The sequence below is a fragment of the Mytilus galloprovincialis genome, chromosome 2, assembly GCF_965363235.1.
Source record: "Mytilus galloprovincialis chromosome 2, xbMytGall1.hap1.1, whole genome shotgun sequence".
In the NCBI taxonomy this organism is placed as follows: Eukaryota; Metazoa; Mollusca; class Bivalvia; order Mytilida; family Mytilidae; genus Mytilus; species Mytilus galloprovincialis.
The window spans coordinates 52055037-52073026 of NC_134839.1; the positions used below are offsets into that span (position 1 = coordinate 52055037).

A 17990-nucleotide genomic window follows, 5' to 3' on the forward strand; every position below is an offset into this window, starting at 1 on the left:
CCATTTTGACCAACATTTTCAGATGACTCCTTCTCTAAGTTATTACCCTAAATGACGTTTTTTTTTTTATCAGATGCTTGATCTACAAATAAGTCAAAAAGCTAAAATCATCAGTGTACTCATTAGTTATGCTCATGTTTGTTAAATTCAATGGAGGTAGAATATTTATATTTCATTTGGTATTGCGATGTAAAAACGATTATGACCCCTGGACAGTACTGCTTCACAGTACACTTTGAATCTGAAAACAGCTTCTACTCTTAACAAATATATAAATTACAATACGGTATAAGTTTCGCGCATTGTTAAAGAATTTAAGGTAACCTGGAATTGTTCACATCTTTTTCCTTTGGTCTAAGGCCAGTTGTCCTATTATCAATCATAGCAAATCTCATTATCTTAATATGTCTATTTGGTTATTGGTGTATGGTGGGGCGGTTGTGTATGACATCAAATGCCGTTTCGTACTCGTGACTTATTAAGTACTATGTGTTTCCTTGTAAATTGTACTAATATACAGAAAATTGTTACGTTTTATTAGAATTCAAGGACTCATTTTCTTATACTATTCTACAGGTACCTTGATAGTAAATGGAACCAATGAAATGCCTGTGATGATGTTGGAATCAGTTGCCGGAGAAACATGGCGTGGAATAGACATAGACACTGCAGAAGGTTTGTTTAATTCTGTACATCTGTGTCATTTTTTGTCTCTTGTGGAGAGTTGTCTCATTGGCAATCATACCACATCTTCCTTTTTTTATTTTAAGAATAGTGTACATCACATAAATACTTGTTTGTGCTCCAACCATATTTAAAATCATTGATGTTCAGCATGCATTTGTTTTTTCATCTTTTTACTTTGTAGTTTACATGCCATAAGCTTAAAGGGAACTACATGTATATGCGCATACATTTATGCTGTCTTAGAACTTTGTGCTTTAATAATTGGTTTATCTTGTTTTTAACCTTATATAGAGATGATGATCTTTTACTAAATAGTTTATTAAATTAAGTGACTATTTTGGCTTAAGCATCAACACAAAAAACAGTTCCAGTTAAGGGCATACGATACAGTTACAGGGGAGGTAATGACGTTGCTAACGTAAATTGTTATTTTCGCGACGTCAAACGGTGAAAAGATGCAGATTTCGGCTGATTTTTATCATTCAAACTGATTTAATTTGAAAACGAGTTCATGGACCCCTCTTTTTAAAAATAAACTTTGGTTTGATTACGTAAGAAGATTATGTGTACCAATTTTCATGAAAACGTAAATAGTGCAATTTTTTTTAAGTTGATTAATATACAGCAAAAAATGACGTTTTTTTCCTACATTCATAATCATTTGATAAATTTGAGTTATTTGTAAAAATGAAATGTACAAATTTATGCAATATTTATATAACACATAAATTACAAATAATTTAACAAAAAAACAGATCGTGTTTATCTTTTAACACAAAAAAGTTATGTATTTCTATCGAAAAGAAAAATAAGTCCACAAATCCGAATTTTGAGCAAGTATCTAAAATTTGAACCTCAATTTACTCAAAAAGTAGCACATGAGGGTATATTTTTTATTACATATTTGATTTAATCAGGTACAAAATAGCCTACATGCAAATTTTCATCAAAATTTAAATACGGGATCAAAACTGTATCGTATGCCCTTAGGTCTGTTTATTGCACTACGTCTAATACTTGACAAAGAGGGTCGGTTGATGACCATAACGATGATTTCAGCTAACCGATTGGAAATTTAGATTTTTTGAACCAACCTCCAAGCAACGTCTGCGTATTAATTATATATCTCATAGTTGATATTCTAAAGCTTTCATTAATTATCATAATTTCCCTGTTGAAGAGTTTCTACCAACAAGGAACTTAGTGTTTCAAGTGCTAAAGTTGAAATCAGCCCGTTAATAATTTCACACACGCCTTTATGATTTGGTTGACCGTTAGGGAATATCTGTTGCATAAATGACGAAGGATTCATTTGATGTTACCCCAATCCTGTCCTCCTTTACTCGAATGTGACAACACAATAAGAATTTTTACCTGGTTTATACTTATATGAGCAACACGAAAGAATGACACATGTGGGGTAGAATCTGCTTACTCTACCAAAGTACGTTAGCTCGGCTCCGGTTTTCGGTTTGGTTCGTGTTGCTCATTCTTTAGTTTTCTATGTTTTGTTTTCTGTACTTTTATTTGTCTTTTCGTCAATTTTCGTTTTCTGATATTGCATTGTCGGTTTGTTTTCCACTTATGAGTCTAAAGATCACTTTGATATCGTTTCTCTTGCTTCGGTACACATCTGCTGGTTTAAGAATTCTATGTATGTTCTATTGTTATCATTCGTTTTCTCAGAATTAAAGATGAAGTAACAAACATGTATGGGATGTTGTATTTCAATGTTTGTATCTATGTCAATTGAAAAACGTTTTTGTTGAGAAGAAACCAATTTCCAATTGAGCAAACGGTAATTAACCTAATAATCATATGAACTGGCTTTAATATTTATCAATTATGGACTTTTGACGTGGTCAATATGTTACACATGGACCTGTTCAGATTACGTTGACCGAGGACGAAGTCCGAGGATCAATATAATCTAACAGAGGTCATAACGTTATGAATGAGTGAAAGCATAATTTATATATTACATATGTAAATATTGTTAGTTTTAAAATGATATTGACTCGATGTTACTAATTTTGGATATGAAATTGACTCGATGTTACTAATTTTGGAAATGATATTGACTCGATGTTACTAATTTTGGAAATGATATTGACTCGATGTTACTAATTTTGGAAATGATATTGACTCTATGTTATTATATTTGGTACTATAGAATCAATATCAATTTTAAAAAAAGTAACGTCGTTTCAGTATGTCAAAATAGTGAAAAATACAAAATATATATTTGAAAACACGTTACTAAATAAAGATGAGAAACAACAAACATCAAACCATATGTACTATATATGTATGTAAATATATCCTACATCTGGATAGACTATACACTGTAAAACAATGTAAAGACGTAACATGTCGATATTACAATAACAATTACATTTTATATTGCTAACACCATTTTCAATATTTATCTTGACCAAATATAACAGTAAATGAGGGAGGGAATGGGTTGACCCAAATGACAATTTACCATAGTATTTGTTATAGTTAACTCTCGCGTTAAATGTTTTACTTAATTGCCACATTTGGTATTTGACCAATAGTATGGCATTTGCAAAAGGAAAAATAAAAATAAGCTCATATGACGTTAACCGCACTTACCGTAGCGAGTGAAGATGACATGAACAGAAAAATCTTCACAACCCTCTTGACTATCAACATCGGCCGAGCCTTGACCCATTTGTGGTGAGTCAACTATATATTCTTTTTAAAGGTTAATAAATATACTTTCAGGAATTTATCCAACCTCCTTATGTTATTTACATGTAAATGGGACTCTAGAAGGCATTGTATTGAAAAGAAATTATGCTGAAATGAAAAATATTTCATCCACCTTTTCTAAAGGACATGGATTTACAATCAACCTGCAGCAAACAAGTGGAAATGAATCTTGTTCAATATTTGAGGAACTTACGGCAGCGAATAATAAGAAAAATGGATTACAAATAAATTCAGCAGACAAAATAACTGTAACAAAAATACTTATTTCAAAATGTAATGTGTACCATAATGATGAAAGTGGATTCAGCGTACACGCTAATGTAGAAACGGTAATCGAAGACTGCCTAATCAAAGAAAATAAGCAACGTGGTGTGTATGTAGAGCAGTCTAAAGGTGGAGATATTTTTATAAAGTCATCAACGTTACATAGAAATACATTGTATGCTCTAGAGGTTCTTGCAACAAACAAAATTGTACTTGAATCCTGTTTTGTGACAGAAAACAGTCCCATTAACTATTATTCATATGGTGCATGTAAAATAACGCATAGACAATTACCTATCTTAGGATTCAATGTTACTTTTCTGAATAACACATTTTCATACAACCAGAAACATGGAATTTATTTAGCTCAGAGCAGTTATACTGGAAGTTTAACTTTTAACATGAAGTTTAATAAGTTTAGTTTTGAGAGACGCGTTCTTTATCTTTATCGAAATAATTACTATTATAATGATGCTGCAAAGATAGACATTAGTCATAACATATTCAACAACAACAAGGAAACATCTGAATCATTGATTAACCTTGTCCTGAGGAATGAAGATTCTTTAGATCTAGTAGAGAATACTTTTATTAATAACACTGCAAAAGATATTTTAACAATTTCTGTCAACCCATATTCTCTAAATTCTGAGCCAAAAAATGAGATTAGAATTTTTGAGAATATATTCAAGGATAATACTTTTACAGACTCTTGTCTTAATCTTAAATCCTACCATGTCGTATCTGTGAATAGAAATACATTCATGAATCGTGGTATGTGTGAACTGCAAGCCCCTGTTTTTGACGAGACATACTCAATCAATGCCACACACAATTATTGGGGAAGCAGTAGTTTGGTGGATGTATTAGAGATGGTCTGTGGTTTTGACACATCAATGGAAAAAAGTTATGTGTATTATCTGCCGTTCTCCACTAGTGGAGAAAATAATGACTTTGTAGCATATGCTCAAGATGATTTTGATGTACAGAATATCTTAGGTGGAGAAATCACAGGAACGTTTACTATTGAATACAGGGAGGAGCCAAAGATAATTAGCCGCTCTTTATTTGTAAGGTAAAGATTGACTTTACTTTTAAAGCAGCTGCAATGATTAATAGGAAGGGGGATTGGGTCATGTTGTGACCCCTGTCCATCTATACACAAACATATGGTTAGTTTAACTGAGCCGAGAAGTAAACATATTTTTTAATAATACTTTTAAATGTATTGATTAAATTCTCAAATATTGCTTCAAATAAAATGTAATAAAAGTAAAATTTTACATATAGAAGAAGGATTTTCGTTCATTTCAATGAAATACTTTGCCGATGACTTAACGGTGTTCAGTACAAGAGCTCAAATCCCTGTTTTCGAGCTCGAAGTTTTAATACTTATTTTTTGAAATATGTGTACATCAAAGGTTATTTAGTGGATTACTTTTACATCTTAGATTTGTTCATTTTATGGAATACTGTTTTAAATATACCAAAGGAACGTCTCCATGCCTTGTCTTTACGCGTCACACAATTGCACAAGTATCGACCAACTAAAGATAAAGCACAAACTGCACAGTTTGACAGCATTTCTTATTATATAATTGTTTGCTAACCCTTTAGGAGCACCAAAGACCAACCCTGGATCCTGGATTTTTTAAGGAGTTCGTTTCGCTCAATCTGCATGTTTATTTTTTAATTATGTGATTTGCATACTTTTTCTGTTTTTTGGTAGTTTTTCGTTTTTTGCAATTGTGTTGTCAGTAAAATAACTATTTTATTTCTATGACATACATTTTGATTGAACATTCTTGTTCACCTTTACTTTCATACCTAATGTCACTTTCTATCGATATTGAACATGGTAACATTGTGACGTGTAATTCATCGCTACCCGGTATTTTCACTTCAGTGCGATTTTTTTGTACTGGCCCGAGAATACAGTTATTTCGTAGAGCATTACTTGTAGACAATAAATTCCAAAAAATATCGTACCTGCTTTTTCTCAATTAAATTTTAACAGAGTACTACTACTTTCGGGACATATAATCGCAAACTGGATTTTACCACAACTTTACCCTTAAATTCTTGTGTTTTATTCCGTTTAATCTTCTTTTGACATTAACATGTTCTTCTTTTACATATTTGGGCAGCAGACAGGTGCACATATATTGAAGTGACTCAACTTCCTTTAACATTTTTCATTCATGAATATATATATTTTTTCAAATTTTTACAAATCATTTGCAGGACAAATGCCTCATTGAATATAGCAAATGGATTAAAGATGTACTTTGATGAGAAACGTGGGATATATATACAAGGTAACTTAAAGTTTGAAATTAATTGTACCATATAAACACTTATGAGAGTTCACAAGATATTCTTTCATAATTTTCTGTTTATTTACTTGGTGGTATCGTCTTAAAAAACAAGACCAATAACAAATGATGACTTAGCAATACAAAATACAATGTGTGGTAGAAACATAAATTTGCATTTTCCCAAATATAGTTATTGTTTACCTACATTTCACGTATAATTTTTTTCGAGAACGAGGAACACTATCAAAAGCAAAAATGTACATGATTTTGCATGTTAGAAACTTCATAGCTTGTAATAAGCATGTAATATTTTTGAGTATATCTTTCTAAATTCGATGTCAAATGAACTTTGTAATCTGGCGAGGATATAATCATTTAATTTCAATAATTGTGAATATTATTCCAATAAATTATAAACTCTATTTCAGGTAATCTAAATATTGTAGCTGGAGAAAGTGAATCTTTGTTTACAAATGGATCAGATTCAAGTCATTGGTATGGTATTGTCTTTTCTTCAAAAGATACTGGTAAGTGCAGCTCTTCTCTTTAATTCTCTTATTTTTTAATTAAAGTCAAGGGGCACTATTTGAGCATCATTGTTTTCTAAATCTATTCCAGTGCTAAGTGTGTATCCACTGTCAGTTTTCAGTCAGCTATTATACAGTTACATTTAGTTTTAAAATATCGATAAGCATAGCATTCGTCCTCAATTTCTTACCTGCTGCAATACAGGCAAATGCTCTTTCTTTCAATATAAGGATATTGCCCCATTTATATGTATATTACGTAATGTTTAATGACTAAATATTTACTGAGAACTAATTTGTTAGGTTTGGTTTTACAAATAGCAATACATGGAGTCTGTTTCCAAATTAATGAACATTATAAACGAAATTAACTTTTTGTTGGTCATAAAACATGTAAAATTTCTATCACACTCAAGATTTGTATGACAGCAAAGCCTGATCAATGATTCTTTGTTGGATAGTACTACTGTGACTTGATTGTTAATGTTGTTTTCAACCATTTAAGTTTCATTCAAGATTATATTAAACCAAATTGCAATAAGTTTTTTAAATCAAAGTGTTTAACTTGTCAGAAATATTTACCCAACTGCTCAATAGTTATTATATTTCAGGGTTCATTAGCCGATAGATTGTGTTGCTTATTAGACCAAATACTGTTTTCAGTCTTGGATACCAAGTGAAATCCAATTTTAGAGCTTGTAATGAATATATCTAGATGAGAATAACATCATTGATACCATTTCTCTTTGATAAACCTGAGTGTTCTTCCATTCTAAAGAAGTCACACACGCTTTTGGCTTTTTTTTTAGTTGATAAAAGCAATTTCCGGCTTTAATCTGCCCATAAATTTAAACTTCAAGTGATACATAGCTTATGAGTTATTGTAATTGCTATGGTATATAAAAATCAGTATCAAACTATGTCTCACTACAACTTGTAATGTGTCATTAATTCAGCCATTATTAATATATCTGATTATTTTTCACATGCACAACTGATACTGCTAAGTTACGTAATTGTTTTCCAGTAGTTCGTATTTTTCTATACCTGATCCTTTTGATAATTATGTTCATGTTAGCAACTGCATTTCATTTTATAAAATTGTTCATCTTAGAGCAACAATTAGAATGTAGTGCTTACAATCTTTTCAATGTATTTCAATATCAATTTATCTAGACATCTGATTAAAACCCTTTGTAGTACTTATATTGTTATCACAATTAAATGGCTTATCTTATTTCAATATACAAGTTACACCATAAGAACCTTCTAATCATGCGGTTTTTTGGAATAAGACACAAAGTCTGATGAATGTGCTTCTTTCAACTTGTAAACCATGAAGATTCAAGCAAAAAGTTCTATTAAATGACATTATTAAGATGGGTCATTTTTATAACTTGATTTTTTGCGTTTAAATGACTTTGCAGACACTCACCATTATTACGAAAGTCATCAATGATCCTCTTCCAGTCGGGTTGATTCTTTTTTGTACGAGGAATATTTCATACAGGTTTTTTTCAAGATGAATGAAAATAATCTAGCATTATCCTTTTACTTCATATCAAGACCTGAATACAGAAATTGACAGCTAAGGTCAGTTAAGAAGATAAACTTATTACAAGAATGAAGATTTCAGATTTCCAACTGTAAACTTTCTGATTTTTCTAGTATTATACCGGCAGCCCCAAACAATATTCTAAGGCTATTTTTCTTTCATGGTATCCTTGATGTAAAAGTACTGCTTATAATAGAAGCTATTAAAACAAGGGTTCTAGATGTAATAGTCTTAGAACCTTTAATGAATGCTATCATTATATGATTGACTTTTACAATTCCATCATTTTCATGGAGCACTTTCTAGAGCAGCTTTTTTTACTTTTGTTTTATGTGGACATGACATATGTTACATTGTTAGATACAAATAACATAAACGAGGGAATATTCCAGCATAACAGTCCAAGAATTTATACGTCTCCGAACTTAAATTTTAACTCACTTCACCAATATGACATGTGGAAGCCTTTTCCATTACTTGGAATCCGTCGTTGTCATCAGTCAATTTTTACAAAGAGCATCTGCTCTGTGACTATTGTGCCAAGTTTAACTAAACTTAGCCACAATCATCATTAGGGTATTTAATTGAAACAATGTGTCCGATTACCACGCCTGCCTACCAGCATTGCCGACATGGCAATAGAACATACGGTTCAAATGAATAATGCGTCTGTTATCTTGAAAACCACTATAAATACATGAAATCTGACAGGCGCAAAAATTTTAACAATGATCATGATGATAAGATCTAACCTCTGCAAATGTTCAATGACATGGAAATTGTCAGGTGACCTTTTATGGGCGCTATTGTCCGTTAATTACGGTTTTATTTAAACTTTCTCTTTTATTTTTTGGCTATTTTCTTGAAAATTATAATTAAAAAGATAGAATGTTCAAAAAAGCACAAAATTTTAATAAGATAAGATCTACTAATCGGTTATATTGAGAAAAGTCGACTCCTTTGAGAGATTAGAAGTTGTCGCCCTCAAATAACGATTTTTATCCTTTTGTTTGCGTTTATGTCTATCATTTTAAAACTATAGAACATAGAGAGAATTTAAGAAACCAAAATTGAACCACAAGGCAAGGTTGACAAAAAAGTTGATATTTATGAAATCGTTGGTCAATCCTTTAGACGAGTTATTGTCCTTAAATGAAAAACTCACTGACCGTGCGAGACCCTCATTGGTAGTGAGGGTCATAAAACACCCCCGAATAGAAGTTAATTTCAATGTGAACCCATGTGTTTTGCATTTGTGCTTATCATATTTATTAATTTATTTTAACAATGTTGTTTTTTGATAGGCCAACTGAAACTCCATGATTCTTACATCAGCAATACTGATATTGGAATACAGTCAAAAGATAAATTTCTAGATTTGAAAAACATCACCATCAACAACAGTCATGGTGCATGCTTGTCGATGCTTTCAGGTGCCGAAGGCAAATTTGACTTTCATGGAAGTTTGTTTCAAAACTGTGTAAACCATGGTCTTTTTCTATCAAAATATATAAATGCTTCATTTACTGGACTAGATATATCATCTTCATATGAGGGAATACAACTTATAACAGATCAAACTGGACATTTAACTTTGCATAATATTGGGATAAAGAATTCTTCACTGTTTGCAGTCCATGTAGAATTTAGACACCGTACTAATGCAGGAAATATTACGATACATGACATGAAAGTAGCCAATTCCCAGACAGGTTTTCACCTTATAGTGGATAATTACTACTCTCGTAACAGCATACAAATAAGGGACAACTCCTTTAATAATATCTCAAGGGATGCCATGGAAATCAACGTACCTCATTACCGAAGAAATTACTATACCAGTCAAAACGGAGCACAGAGGTTTGTTGATATTGGATACAACAAATTTACTGAAACCTGTGGAGTTACCTTGAATACTTGGGACAGTGTTAATATTAGTTTCCATGACAATGATTTCAAAGGAAGTTCATGTCCAACAATTGATAAATGTTTCTTCAGTATTTCTGCAGATGGATTCCGTGACATATCGTACCATGTGTTTGACATATTTACGAACAAATTCATGGGAATAGATGGTTATTGCGTTATAGAGTTAAAAAGCCACAGTCATTTTGTAAACCCTAAGGGATCAGTGCAGTTCAATAATCTCATCCTTAATAAAGTATCTCGTGGTGTAGTGGTTATAGATACGTCATACTTTAACATTTCTCAGAACATCTTTGACAACCATGGTTCTACATTTGATTTCTATACTACTGGTTCTGGTATGTATTCATTAGGTATAAATTAACAGACTGTTATTATAGTACCTTGTTTGACAAAACAACTTAATTTGATATATTTAAGGGTTCTACTGACCCTGTGTTTCGTAATATTAACCTGTGAAATAGCAATTAATGATTAACAAATAGGTAAAATAATAACTTATACATGTTTTATTACTATATTATATATAAAAATATTAATTTTCGCGAACCATTTTAGTATAGTAATATATATATTTTTATGCCCCACCTACGATAGTAGAGGGGAAAAAAATTATGTTTTCTGGTCTGTGCGTCCGTTCGTCCGTCCGTCCGTCTGTTCGTTCGTTCGTCCGTTCGTCCGTCTGTCCCGCTTCAGGTTAAAGTTTTTGGTCAAGGTAGTTTTTGATGAAGCTGAAGTCCGATCAACTTCAAACTTAGTATACATGTTCCTTATGATAAGATCTTTCTAATTTTACAGCCAAATTAAACTTTTGACCCCAATTTCACGGTCCACTGAACATAGAAAATGAAAGTGTGATTTTCAGGTTAAAATTTTTGGTCAAGGTAATTTTTGATGAAGTTGAAGTCCAATCAACTTGGAACTTAGTACACATGTTCCCTATGGTGTGATCTTTCTAATTTAATGCCAAATTAGATTTTTTACCCAATTTCACGGTCCATTGAACATGTAAAATAATAGTGCGAGTGGGGCATCCGTGTACTTTGGACACATTCTTGTTTTATGTGTGTCACGAATTGCGAAAGTAGTCTGTCAGCATTATGAAGTTTGTTTTGTATAAATCAACCCGGCTTCTATAGATAATCATGTCAGCTATGGTCAAAATATCTTTACCAATCCCTTCCTGAGCACCTGTGGTCATCTCCAGTTTTTGATGGAGTTAATATTGCTCAGTCTTTAGTTTTATATGTTGTGTTTCGTGTACTTTGTAATTTGTGTAATTTTAATGTTATCGAAATTATTGAACCAATGCAAACAAATATACTACACTTAGTCCTGTATGCACGTTTTTATATTTAAAATGTATCTATAACGTTGTATCGACTACTAATATTGCATTCAGTGATTGTTGATCGTGAGCTAAATTTCGAGTTTGTGTACGAAGTTCACCGGATCGTTCACATTTCATGCATTTGTTAATCAAAGTTTTCCTTAACAGTTGGTAAATGATTGGTTGTGTTAAATTTGTTTTTTAAGAATCAGTTATTGCAATTTTCCTTCCAGTGCACGTTTGTTTACATTCCTTCATCACGGTTTTGTACTTATACGTTTGCGCAGTGACGTGACCGAAGTTCTAACGAGATGTCTCGTAGTCAGATCACTGCATATGGGAAAATATCTGCGAATTAGTATTCGCGAAGACAAAATTCAATAGAAGTACATATATGAAGATTTTGATAATATAAAGGATTTCCTTTTACAAGAAAGATCACGTGCACTAGTTTATTAGTGAAATATATCCATTCAAATATTTAAAACATATTCAACTTTTGTTTTGAATTAGAAGTTCCATTTGACTTAAATATATTATAACTGCTGATTTGCAGGAGATGCAACAATTAATGCAACAAAAAATTGGTTTGGTAACATGACACTGTCACTGGTTTATGATAGAATTTATGACAGAAGACAAGACCCAAATTTAATGTCTGTGATTGTTGCACCATTATTATTAGAATGGATATTAGATTGTTCTCTGGTGAACAACTGCAGCAACCAAGGACAATGTGTCAGCCCAAACAGATGCAGGTGTTTTCCAGGTAAAGGAATTAGGGATGTTTGTTCTTATTGAAGGTTTGGTTGTCTTATTAGTATTAAAATTGAAAGATGTGGTATGTTTGCAAATAAGACAATTAACCAGTGTCGAAAAGGGTGGGATGTTGGCAACTCAAGTTCACTGTATGGTCTTCAACAATAGGTAAAACTCATACTGGAAAGTTATCTAAAAAAGACGCCCTTAACACAAAATTTGCAACAATTGAAACGAGAAACACCAGATTGGCCAGATATGGGACAACAATCAACATAAAAAACAAATATAATAGAAAGCCAATCTCCGGCGCAGAGTTCATATACGTTCCATACAAGCACCGCAATACTGCATTTAATATGAGTGTAGTGTTACAAAGTATTGAACGGAACGGATATGATCTCTGCGCCGGAGATTGATAGACAGCAATCTTTCACTTTTTCAGGCAACTAAAGTAGGTGATAGTGTCAACAGCTTTTTATGCCCCACCTACGATAGTAGAGGGGCATTATGTTTTCTGGTCTGTGCGTCCGTTCGTCCGTCCGTTCGTTCGTCCGTCTGTCCCGCTTCAGGTTAAAGTTTTTGGTCAAGGTAGTTTTTGATGAAACTGAAGTCCAATCAACTTCAAACTTAGTACACATGTTCCCTATGATATGATCTTTCTAATTGTAATGCCCAATTAGAGTTTTTATCCCAATGTCACGGTCCACTGAACATAGAAAATGAAAGTGCGAGTGGGGCATTCGTGTACTGAGGACACATTTTTGTTGATTGCTGCTCCATCCTCCTAATCTGGGAGAGTGGGGTTGCACCACAATATAACAAGACACTGTAAGAATCAGTTACAAATGGTTTGACTCATCGGATTTTTACATACCAAAAAAACCAACTAGCATAAGGACAAAATATACAAGATACCGATCGAAATTTCTTTCAGTTATAAAAGTTAGTTATTTCTTGTTAGGAACTGTGTTTGCGTTATTGGTACCAGAAGTATGTACTTTTCAGTTACTGTAAAATGAAAACAGTTATCATATTGGTTAAACAAATGATAGAGTTCTCAGGTTAGGAACAGGTATTTGTGCATGTCAAGTTTGTTTGAGATATATTTTATGGGGATTATAGAAAGGCAATCGAGGTGTTTGGTTGCTTATTTACAATTTTACATCAATAGAGTAACACATACATGACATATGAGCTTTAAATTAAATATGCATAGTTGATGATTATGTCTTAACTTGTAATTTTGTACAAAAACATCCCATGCCATGTGAAACAACCTAACATAACCGAATGATAAGCTCTACCTACTTAATTAATTAGCGTATTTTTTATTGTGTGAATACTTTGTGCAAATGGTTATGCTTTCTTTTCAAAATTAATGGTTATGCTTTCTTTCCAAAATTATAAAATATGCATATAAAATATGCATATTTTATAATTTTGAAAAGAAAGTTGTTGACAATATATCTTGAAAATATGTATTATTGATTTGTATAAATTACAACAATTTTTATTATTTTTAGTGTGATACACCTCTATAAAACTGATTAAAATTCCAATTTGAGCTATATATAAATGCAACAGTAGTATACTGCTGTTCAAAAGTCATAAATCGATTGAGAGAAAACAAATGACGTATAAATGATTTCATATGTAATGATTCTGGTTTTAGCTTACTAGACAATGTCTGTAAAGATTTTGTAACAACATCTAATTTTTCATTTGAAAAATAAGAAATATAAGTAGTAAGTAGTACTTCCCTAAGACATGCATAATGTAAAGGTCACTGACTTTTTTTGGTTATAAATTGAAAAACAAACAGTCATCAATTATTTGTATGCAATTTGAATTGACTTTTTTTCAAACTGGTATCATATTTTGAAGGTTGGAAAGGAAAAAACTGCACTGAATATGACTGTTCCGATTTAAATCATTGTTATGGTAATGGACGATGTGTTGGACCGAACAAATGTGATTGTCATTCTGGCTGGGAAGGTGAAACATGCATTGTAGCTTCATGTATGTAAGTATCAGACATAACTGAATATGGAACAGTTGTTATATTAATTTATGTGTATCAAAGTTGTATTTAATCAGGATTTAATATTGAAAGCATACCTTGCGATTTTCTGAAAAACTCCTTCCTATCGCCCCAGTAATGACTTTAAATGGTTTTTTTTAAATTTAAAAACATTCATCTAGTTACAACAAACGGGTTACAATATCAAAAGAATAATCTTAATTGTTATTTATAGTTAGGAGAAGCATTATTAGGTACACAGTAATATACCATAAGACTCCAGTGGTTGCTTTAAAAAATGAATCAGGTTACCAGGTCGTGTGTTTAAGTGGAAATTTAAGTGAAGTTTTTAAAAATTTCTTATGGTCACAGATCGTTCACAATGAAACGTCAGATCGCAAGGTCATCCTCTTAACTCCCAAGGTTGCAGCTCAGATTTGACAATGTTAAAGCCATTCAATTTAAAATCAGAAAACCAAATTTCAGGACAGACCAAATGAACAAATTCCTAGATTTTCATCAACCAACCCAATTTTAGTGGTTATTTTTTTATATTTAATAAAATTGAGAATGGAAATGGGGAATGTGTCAAAGAGACAACAACCCGCCCAAATAAAAAAAAAAACTATACATTTTAACAAATATTGATAATAAAAAAACCAAAAACTCCTCAATTAAGAAACAAGTAAGAAGAGAATCTGTACTTTTATAATGGCCAAATGTAAATAATGCTGTGAAATTATGAAACAATTGACTGTGAATTAACTAAAACATGTCTTAATTTAAACAAAATTATACAGGCTCTGACTTGTGACAAGGGCACACAGAATGTGGGTTGGGGTTAAAATTGTATAAAGATGAACAATAAACGTACAAAAACGTACAAAATATATGTTTTAGAAATGTACACCCATTTTGCTTACTATTAATTTAATCAATAAGATTAGAATTTTTTAAAGAATAAACGCACATATTTCCTATAGTTTTTTTTCTTAATCCCTTGCAGCGATGTTAAGAATTGTAGTGAGCATGGCATATGTCTGAGGCCAGGAGTGTGCAAATGTGCATCAACGTTTACTGGTGAAGACTGTAGTCAGTGTGTTCCATTACACTGGGGACATCTCTGTAGCCAATGTCCGGATTGTCAACATGGTACTTGTAACCTTACAACAGGTATGTATTATATCACATGTAATTATGTTGCTTATTAATTTAACCTTACAATTGTTTTATCTTTATTTACATTTCATTTTGCCCTCCTCTAATATAATCCCTGTGTCTTAGCTGCTAGACATGTATAATTCTGCCAGAGTAACCAAAAGTGTTGCAATATTTGAAGCAAAGAGAACATGTCTAACATTTTTGAAAACATTTACCCATTATAGATTATCTCTAACGGCATATCTTAAAACCATTTACTGTAAAATTCCCTCTTGACACATTATGATTGGAGCTTTAATTGTCCCCCCAAAAACCTTCACGGTATGCCGTGTGATCAAATATTGATAAAAGTAGAAATATGATTATCTATATTTTTATTTATATTTTTATTTATATTTATTTATACTGAAAACAAACAAAGTTGATTGTTAGTTTGCTTAAATGGTAGTTAAAGTAAACATGTCTTTAATTTAATTTAAAAGTATCTCATTGGTTTTATATACGCAAAGAAATGAGGCCGAAGCAGATGATGTTTTTCCTCACCCTCCTATAAACATTAGTTCAATAATAATAATAATAATAATAATAGTGGTAACGCATTAATAATATAGTTATTTATAGGTATTTGTGAATGCATTGGTGTCAACTGGTCAGGCGACTTGTGTGACAAGTGCAGTGAGACTTACTATGGTCCTGACTGTCTCCCCTTGATAATGGCTTTACAAGTAGTACCTAATCAAGGATCAGACAAAGGAGGTACAGTGGTTCATGTATGGGGACACAACTTCCCTGACTTGCTAGGGCATATGTACATTTGTAAATTTGGTTCAGAGAGAGTAAATGGAACATGGAAAGCTTGGAACCATGTCATGTGTACTGCACCACAGCACGAAGAAGGAAATGTATTCCTTGAAGTATCACCTAATGGTACAGATTTTACAAATAATAAGGTAAAACATTTTGTTGATTTATATTTAATTGAATATCAAGAATAGTAGCTCCGAAAACAGAGGGTATCGTCTGTTACATTTTCGTTGTCTACACATATTGTTCTTGGTGAGGACTGTGTATTTGTAGAACTTACAACTTTTTTTCATTTACATGCCCAACTTTTTTCGTCATATTTTTGGAATGAAATAACTATAGGTTGCTCTTTGTAAATACAGCTGTTTCACAAACCAAGCCTCTTTTGGGGAGATATATAATATTCATAGATAGATTATTTTGTTAACGTACTAGTTCCCAGATATGATTTCTATGAGTCATCTCATAGAAACATAACTTGGGAATGTTACCAGTATAATAAAAAAAAATATAGCGGCAGCCTTGATTTCTGAGGGAGTAATTGAAGGTAGACGTAGTACAGAATTTAAGTAAAAGTTTAAACTCTCAGAAGTTCGGGGCATATAAATGTTGAAAATATGCCGCACAGCACTATATTTTGCCATTCTAGGATATGATTTTTTTCCAAACTTCATAGAAAAAGTGGTACAGTTTTAGCCGTAAAATTTAGGTGTTCCTATGGGAAATTGCTTTATCTATATTTCCAGAAATGCATAACTGAATTCAAGAACCTTTGAACATGAAATTATCTTTAGTTTTAGTTAGGACTTTGAAGTTGTCCAAAACGGAGTACAGTACACTGTTAAATAGTAATTTTCAATCTCAAAATAGCGTATGAGCTAACTACCACGCATTTTTCTCCCGAATTAAAAATCCATGGTTTCGAATCGAGAATCATTTTAGTATGCTACACTGTGTGGCCCATTTTCACATAAATTGCTCATTAACTTCCTGTTTATCGAATACGTGTAGTAGGAGTAAATATCATTTGTGAACAATAACTCAATGTTCATCATTACATTATTTGAATGGCATCCTCTTATGCAGATATTTTTATACATTGCAGATAATATTTACATATTATGCAACATGCCCACAAGGAGCTTGTGGACGTCAAATAGAGCCTCCTAGAGGTCAGTGCTTGTTTGGTGGATGTTCTTGTAACTTGCCATGGACGGGAGATGAATGTACAATAGAACTGTTAGCTCCAAAGATAATACCACCAGAAGAATCTCAGTATATTGGAGAAGGAACAAAATATCAGTATAGCCTGAACTTGACGCAGGTTTAATATTTAATACTTTGATAGAATGCATGTATTGCCTGATTTATTTTGTTCTAATATAAGCCTTATGACATTAACAGTACCAATTTATCTGCAACAGATATGACCCTTACAATGAATCATCAGACCTATCCAAGAAGGCGATACATTCCTTAATTGCAGAGATTACATCCCTTCAGTTAGATGATTATTTTTCTAAATAGAGATTGTATTATGTGGATTGGTTTTGAGTTTTCTTAGTTCTGTTTTGAGGAAAAGTGTTTGTCTGGTTGTTATGTTAGGTTCCAACATCGATAGTTTTACTTTTTTCGTCAATCTGTCTGTCTGTCAACATTTATTGTGTATGCATAATAGAACAAGTAGGAGACAGATGAACGTTTGTATTATTGTTGTGCATAATATGTAGATGTGCTTTTTGTGAAAATTTTAAAATTAGTCTGGGGAAAATAAAAACCTTTTTTTTTTAATTATCACAAATCTTGGGATATCTTTTTGTGAATGCAAACTCTCTAAAATTTTGAATAAAAGCCTCTCGATATTGAAATTTCAAACAATCGTTTACTGCTTCTCGAT

At 32.1% G+C, this 17990-nt stretch overlaps 1 protein-coding gene across 1 annotated transcript in view; it reads left to right on the plus strand.

Moving 5' to 3' along the window:
• The window catches only part of LOC143063814 (uncharacterized), a 100204-nt gene that overhangs the window by 50658 nt on the left and 31556 nt on the right, over positions 1-17990 (plus strand). Inside the window, exons 11-20 of the mRNA XM_076236195.1 lie at positions 577-675; positions 3439-4765; positions 5935-6008; positions 6437-6535; positions 9395-10354; positions 11903-12115; positions 13993-14131; positions 15135-15301; positions 15911-16239; positions 17199-17417. Of these exons, the coding sequence (XP_076092310.1) occupies positions 577-675; positions 3439-4765; positions 5935-6008; positions 6437-6535; positions 9395-10354; positions 11903-12115; positions 13993-14131; positions 15135-15301; positions 15911-16239; positions 17199-17417 (3626 nt within the window). The remainder of the gene's footprint in view (positions 1-576; positions 676-3438; positions 4766-5934; positions 6009-6436; positions 6536-9394; positions 10355-11902; positions 12116-13992; positions 14132-15134; positions 15302-15910; positions 16240-17198; positions 17418-17990) is intronic.